The 7,920-nt window shown below is 40.2% G+C and overlaps 1 protein-coding gene across 10 annotated transcripts; it reads right to left on the reverse strand.

Annotated features, from left to right (window-relative positions):
- Nucleotides 1–162: 162 nt before the first annotated feature.
- On the reverse strand, nt 163–7,907 carry LOC307036286 (uncharacterized protein). 10 transcript variants are annotated; one of them, XM_079676457.1, is made up of 8 exons: nt 7,045–7,907; nt 5,151–5,338; nt 4,095–4,234; nt 3,282–3,447; nt 2,785–3,126; nt 2,028–2,163; nt 1,709–1,816; nt 200–791 (listed from the first exon to the last, which is right to left on the reverse strand). In XM_079676457.1, exons 1-5 carry the CDS (start codon nt 7,264–7,266, stop codon nt 2,829–2,831), a joined length of 1,014 nt encoding a protein of 337 aa, XP_079532583.1. In that variant the 5' UTR covers nt 7,267–7,907; the 3' UTR covers nt 200–791; nt 1,709–1,816; nt 2,028–2,163; nt 2,785–2,828. The 10 variants fall into 10 exon arrangements, with proteins under 10 accessions (XP_079532581.1, XP_079532582.1, XP_079532584.1 ...); XM_079676459.1 differs by having other exon boundaries at nt 203–791; nt 1,763–1,816; XM_079676454.1 differs by having other exon boundaries at nt 219–791; nt 1,580–1,816.
- Nucleotides 7,908–7,920: the final 13 nt, after the last annotated feature.

Here is a 7,920-nt window from a genome sequence, read left to right on the forward strand (position 1 = left end):
CTGTTGTGAAACACATATGTACTCATGTCATCCATTTTTTTTGGTGTTTCAGATTTTGTTCACCAAAGTCTTTGGTTCACAAAAGTAGTGAAATATATCAATTACACTATAAGCCTATATAAAAAAGTGTTGTTCATGTCTAAAATGAAAATGTGTAAATTATAATTTAGAGTAAAATATTTCCATCCCTCTACTTTCACCACAGAAAAGTTACATCAGGACTGAATAATGACTTCATATTCCATACCAAGGTTTATGTGATGTGTACAAATACAAATTCAGCATTTCAACTTTATTTTTCAACCAACTATTTATGTTAACATATGAAACTGTAAAATCTCAATATTTCCAATATCAGAACTTTTTCAACCAACTATTCATTATAAATGTAAAGACAGGGGGTCTTTGTCCATGGTCTTTGTCTGTCTTCCAAGACAGTGGGTCTGGCTGCTGTGTAGGTGGGGCTGATGGTGCATGGCCTGCTGGTGGCTGTGTCGGAGGGAGGTAGGTGGGATTGTCCCGGGTTGATGCTGGTGGCTGGATTGGAGGTACGTCTGCTAGGCGAGACTTCTTTGCTGGCTGGGTTGATCGCGATGGCTGTGGTGGAGGCCTTTGTACCGAGGTGTATCTTGATCTTGTGGCAGGGACAGATGGAGGCCGCTGTAGTGATGCTGGTCCTTTGGTCCTCGGTGGTGATGGCTCTGGTGAAGGCCCTTGAGCAACGGTAGATCTTGACCTTGGTGCAGGCACAGATGGAGGTTCTTTCTCCTAGGCCCAGGCAGCTGTGAAATCTGAAAGAAATATAGGACAATAATTACTACTAAGTTCATTCAAATAAAGTTCAAGTGGAATGTTTCTAAAGCACAAATAACAATGCACAACTAAAAATAAAATGGAGAGGCGGGACAGGAGTCTCTCTCTTACACAGGTATTTTCCAGTTATTTCCCATTCAATATAAAGTCACAGACACAAATATAACTACATCTATAGGTGTGTATGTGTGGGACGAATACAAGTTGATGTTATTCATCTACACATGTTACCTCACTTTTACACACAGAAATCACTTTTACACAGAGTAAACGTTTACTAACGGAGAGTCTATTTTGTCACAAGAGAAAGTTCATGACTATCGATAAGAATACAAACAATACCTATGTGGGATTCACCATCAAAAAGTTTGTTCTCTTTTATCCTCCTAATGACACGCTCTACATGAACCCTCAGTCTGGCAATGGCCTGTGTCTCCCTCACCTCATAGGCTGGCATTTGCTTCTGCTTTGACAGAAAAGGTGGGCAGTACACCTTGCATTTGCAGCAATCGCTGATCAGGAAGCTCTTATCTACCATCACTGCTATGTTTTCAGTCAACAATGCAGCTATTCCAGATTGTTTGAAAATCTCCTTGTCGCTGACAGAACCACCATACAGACTGGAAACAAATGTCACTGCACCATGTGGGGCTATGCCAACCAGGGCTTTCATGGTGCAGTGAGATTTCTATGTAGAATACATTTCACTTTGGAGGAGGAGTGAGGATGGTGTTTGACACCTCAGCTCTGTGCAATCCAGGATCACCTGTGTGTCTGGGAAATCTTTGAATGCCTCTGGGAGGTGGGCTTGAACTTCTGCAGGTGTAAGCCAGATGCACTGTGACCCCAATAAAGTTGTAAGAAAACTTGTCCATGTTGCAATGATGCGGCTCACAGTGGACTGGTGTACGTTGAAGCGGTTTGCAAGGTCCCTCTCTTTCAAACCCACCGACAGGAAGCATAGAAAAAGGAAGAACTCGTCAATTGGCTGAAGCAGCTGTCTCTGGAAGATAAAAACAAAAAAAGGTTACTATATTAATGTCATGAGTGTAGCACACTATGGGAAAAAACATTAAGTTGTTTTAGTTCTCTGATGTATTCAAAAAGGATTGAGTACTTTAGCCTTTTAGCCTACACAAAAGCAATGAAATGTCGGAGAGACATTTTCCCTTCAGTTTGTGTTTAGATTGTGTGTTAAAAGAAACGTAACCTACCGTTGATGGACGTGCGTGTGTAACCACTTCTTCATTACTCTTGGCAGTTGATATCACTCTAGTAACACAAACCATTTAATGAATTGAAGGCTCAATTAAAAACCAGAAGGCCATCAGGTGGTTATAGCTCGGGAATCTGTACACAAAAGACACATGTCAGTCATTAATTGACAGTAAATACAATCGTGTTAACTGTAACACATGGGCTAATGCTTTCCTCTTGTTTGCTATAATACATTACAATTCAAATAGACTGAGTAAGAAGGCACTAGGTGCAGGTATAGTAATCTACAGCAGTAAAATGTAGCAACTACATTAGCAGCAGTAATAATAATCTAAAACATACAGGGAACATTTTACACACAATGACTACGTTTACTCTTCATTCTTACGTGTGCAACTGGGGGAAACGCAGTGGATATTGACATACTTTTACTTTGGTAAGGTTTTGAAGATTTCCACTTGTAGTAAAATATTATCAGTATGTTGTTAGTATTAATATGTTTTACTCCACCACATTTAGTTAACCTTCATAGTTTCTAGTTACTTTTTATATATGAAAACACAGGATTTATGATTCTACATGTTCAGTTCAGGAGTATTTTAAAACCATAGTATTTGTACTTATACTTCAGTTAAGTTGAGTACTTATTCCAACACTGCATGCATATAGTCAGCGGTCACACGGCAGGTAAACAGGATTCTTTATAAGCTAACCCATCTCAAAAACTTGGATAGAATTTAGCCAAAACATTACCTTGTATAGAATCGGATGTTGTCGTCGGAGCCAGCAAACCTCTGTTAGCAAAACTCTCGCTGGACTCTTAACTCCTGCAGTTGCTTCTGCAGATCCTCCACTGTTTTGGAGTTGTCTTCTGCAGCTTGAGAGGACATGTCCAGTGAAGCTGCTTCTGGCTCTATCCGCCTCATGCTGTCCCGCACTCTGCGTCTCTGTATCCACATCTGCTGGGCCTGCAGCTGTGCCCTGACAGATTCAGGGCCAATCTGGTTATTCCCAGCCACTATCTCCTTGATGAGGTCGTCTAGTGTAGCATCTGAGATGGTGGAGTATGTCCCAGAGCGCAGCATGTGGAACTGCCTGAAAAATAAACATGTTTTAAATATATGAGACCTACGGTATTCAGATTTACTTTACAACATGCATAGTGTAACATGGCTACAACCCCTCCTTGGGATGTTTACAATAAATTGAGACAAGATGGCACTTCCAATGTTGAAGACATTGCTACATACCTCAATCGCCGTCTCACTGTGCGCAGAGATACTTTTAATATCTGTGCCATCTTTGTTGCTGTAAAACCACAGCTCCTCAAAAAAGAGAGTTGCTCTCTGGAAATGCTGAATTGTGGGGGACCTCGACCACCCAACAAAATGAGTGGGGCGTGGTAGCCAGAATGACCTGCAACAACAGCAAAACATTAGATTACATTTATTGTCATTGTTGTAAAAGCAACGCATTTATGCCGTTGTGCCAGAAACGCACACAATGCGTCTATGTTATTGTCATTGCCCAGCCTAAAGATACTTTTTAAAAAAATGAAATGCAGTTTGGCATTAAACCAGTGGACATGCAATACACTATAGTTGTAGTATACAGTAAGAACAAAAGCATAAATGTGTATGGGCATAGAGATACATAGTTGCAGTCTGTGTCTTCCAACCCTGAAGACAGAGACTCCCCCTCTGGCACCCTTTCAATGTCCTCATTCACACGTTTGATGATACGTGGTGTACTACAGATGGCCAGACTGCCCTCGACGGGGGAGGGGGAATAGCGTCTCCTCTACTGTGGCAGGATATAAAGGTGGAATTTGGAGTACAGTTTTAAGTGGACAACTCGAGACTCAGAGCGTCTCACCAGAATGTTGTAATTAATAGCTGGCAACTACAGATTAAAAAAGGTGTTTATATTGGTATTACCCATATTTAAAACAAATAATTACTTTAAAATGTATTGGCCTGTTGGACACTTAGTACTCAACAATACTAGCACTGGTTTATCAACGAAAGCCTATGCTAAAGTGAACAATTATCACATCGACCTACCTTGTTGTGCGGGTGTGGTAGGCCAAGATCTCCGGACTTCAAGTATATATTCCCGAAGGTCCTGAAGTAAAAGATCAGCTGTAGGGACGTTAATTAGCCTGCCCCGTGACCACTCGAGGCTCCTTTCCATGGTTTCTAACCTGCCAGTAAACGGTTTGGTGAAATAGGGGAGAAGACAGAATTTGTAAGTGTGAAAGATCTCACACAACCTCAGTTTAGGTTACATGCAAAAACAAACTACATTCCTTTGTGTTGGTAGTAGTGTTAACTGTGTACGTTATTCTCCCGACCAGGAGAGAAGCTTTAAAATAGGAGACTAAATGGAGTCTCTGTGAAATTTCAATTGGGTACTTTAATTAAAAGAGGCGCGGTAGTGTTACAGACAGAATATTGTTCAGTCAGACAAACAGCTGTGATCTGGCTCTCCTCGATAGGGAAGAGAAGAGCCCGGATCTCTCCTCCGGTGCTGTTTATATATCGTCTGCTGGCTCCTCCCCGCCAGCCGGCTCGCCTCGTCTCTAATGTCCGTTATTGCATTTAAACAGAGGATAGGTTCTTTTCACATTCAATATATGCTTAACACGCAGTTTCTCCTCATATTCTCTTTCATCACTCTTCATTTAACACATTCTAAACGCTGTAATCAATACTCTAAACAATACTTCTCGGCTCGTTTGGTTTCCGGTCATTCCGGATGTTGTCACATGCTACTCTCGTCTGTAAATAATGTATTCAAATAAACTGTACCTTCATTTAATATTCAGCATGGTAGTATCTCGACATCTATAGTTGTAGTGTTAAGTCAGTAGGCTTCGGTTTGCACCACTCTCTCATTTCGCTACTAAATTCACCTCTTCAGGAAATCGTATATTAGCCACATGCTAAATGCTAACCGGAGATGAAGGATTTTCAGAATAAAAGCTTAACTGCTTGTGCACAAGAATTTCTGGTTTTTCAGTATAAAAGAGCATTAAAACTGACGGCATGTTTAAACTACATTTCCCCATTAAAACATTGATTTTAATTTCTAACAGTAGCAATAGGCTTGGCCCTTACCTCGTTACTGTGGATTGTAACACGGCATGACCGGCATCATCTGTTTGGAGAAGTCTTGTGCAGTCATTTATTGTCCTTTTGCAACGCAAGATGAAGTTTCTCGTGGACATTTTTCCGGCTGCTGCTACTGCTGCTGCATGCTTATAGAGAGGCGAAGTCCCTCCCTTTCCGGTTGAGCTCCATGGGACCTTATTTCGGAAAAGGTATGTATTGAAGTAAATGGAGAGAGAAAGATTATCTTTCGATCCCGTTTGAATTGAACCACAAATTACACATATGATTTTTGTCAATTTAAAAGATAATTTTGCAAGTCAAAATGTTTTAAATGTGTCGTAAAACTGTGAAGTAAGACTTTTTTTTTGCCTGAAACCAGTCAATGACCTACATCTCCCGTCGCGCACCACACACCAAGACGGCCGTCACGTTGGCACATTTCACTTATTTCTAGTTGCGTATTTTTCATAGTCTTATATTTCAACAGTTTTACGACAAACTGAGTTTTTTGACATGGAAGTGATTGTTTAAGATGACAAACATCATAAGTGTAATTCGTGGCACAATTCAAACGGGATCAAAAGATAAGTTTTCTCTCAAGATATATTGCCTGATCTTTTCCCTAACAGCCCTGATACCGAAAATTCATGGTATTTTTCTTTCTTCAGTGTCTGGAAAAGCACAATTATGTTGTTTTTCCGGTTTTGTAGACAACGAAAAAAGTAAACAATCCTTCCTTTCTAAAACAGAACAAAGAACACAAAAATGATGCAATGTGCAATTGCAATTGCACTGAAGAGAAACATTCGAATTAAAATTTTTTTTTTTTTATAAATTAATACATCTGAGGCTGATCAATTCCCATTTATTTGAAACATGAACGCAGGCGACAGGCTACCACCTTAAACAACTGGAGAACAGACAGCTGTTGCCAAGCAGTTGGGACAATTAAGGTGAAGCAGACCTTGGAATACTTTGCATTTATACAAAGATTGTAAGTGAATGAAAAGAGATAACACAAAAAAACGTTTCCTTTCCGAGACTCGAGCCCGGCCCTCCCGGATATTAGACCCTTTGACCGTTAGTCTACAAGCAGATAGTGGATAGATTTAGTTTGAAAGATATAACTGGAGTCCACCCACGCAGCGTCGAAGTGCGCATATTTTAGATATTTAATCATATATTTTCGAATATAAGGGGTAGAAAATATGATTCAGATAACCGCATAAATATGTGGGCACATTTTCAATGTATATTGTCTTGTATAAATTAAGTTATACTCTCGAAGGCATGTTTATGTTAAATATTGTATATCATTACAAACAGCAGAGGGCAGTATAGGACACGGAAAGGCCTCAGTGGGCATGCCGTAAAAGGGAATGTGTTGCTGAGCGCATGCCGTAAAGTAAGTGTTGTTATTATGTGTCTGCCGCAGACTTGGCATTCTGGCTGGAACGGCAACAACGTTCCCTCTGCTTCATTCATTTCTCCTGTTCAACAGGTTAGTAGTGTGTACAAAGATTATGTCATATTTCGATCTAAGAAGTGTTTTTGAAACTGTTCTTTATGTGTAGTTTAATGTCATTCTGTCAGCTAGTTCGGCTCCACTACAGTGGCTAATGGCGTCCGCTAGCTTCTTTGTTCTTCTATGTTACTAGGTGTATGACTCCCGTGCAGTAGTTTGGCTTACATTTCAAGTGTATTCTGCTTGTATAAATATGTGAAATGCTGGTCTGAGTTCATAATTGTTCATATTATTGAAATTCTAATAGCGCGCTAATGCTATGCTAATATTGTGCCTATGATGTGCTGCGTACCGGTACGCCGAACCGGTACTGGACTTGTAAAAAGTTTCGGTTCAAGTCCGGTTAAAACCGGAACGTCGGGAACCGGTACTTACGTATATTCTCCTTTTTGTTCTAAACCATCTAAAACCTTCCATAGATCGAGAAATTTGCGCTGAGAAAAGACGAAAAACATTGTTTTGGCTTCTGATATGGCGGCCATTACTGAACTCACGAAGTCTCGCAAAATATCGCAACTGCTCGCGAGATCTGTGTGACGTCAAGGGAAGCTGGCTTAGACATAGTGGACACTGACAGCGTGGGATGCTGGTTGCCATATTTGGTAGTGTAGCTAAGCTAACTCCTTTGCATGTATGGTGATATAGTGTCTGCCGAAAGAGCAACACTTCACCCAAACAATGTCAATATGCTGTTGTTCTTGAACAAGAACACATAGACTTGTACTCTTGCAGATTGAGTCTTGTATGTACATTACTATGTATGTAGTTGTGTTGTGTAGTTAGTAACACATGTAGAGTTATAGAAAATACATGGTGTAGACACAAGTTGGAAGGGGGCACAATAAACCTGACGAGTTTGAATTTGAGTTGATTATGAGTTTATTTTCAATTGATAATTAGCTCACAATAAGTTCACTTTAGTTACTCACACAACTTGACCCAAGTCCGGACTTATAAGTCCGGACCTGAACCTGAACCTCTGGACTTGAGTCCGGACCTGAACCTGAATGTGAGTCCAGGTACACAGCACTATGCCTATCAGTGGACAACAGAGCCAGGTTAAAGTGAGTACAGTCAACCGGGTTGTGTGTGTTATCACTGTATTATATACTGGAAATGAAGAAGGCTTTAATCCTTCATAAAAGTCATAATATGGCATGTGGATTTATTTCCATTTTTGATTAGAGAAAAATACGTCATACAGTTATTTTGATTTGCTAAATGTAAAGGTATGTTTTTTTTCCTTCAGAT

The sequence above is a fragment of the Notothenia rossii genome, assembly GCF_949606895.1.
Source record: "Notothenia rossii genome assembly, chromosome: 4".
Classification (NCBI taxonomy): domain Eukaryota; kingdom Metazoa; phylum Chordata; class Actinopteri; order Perciformes; family Nototheniidae; genus Notothenia; species Notothenia rossii.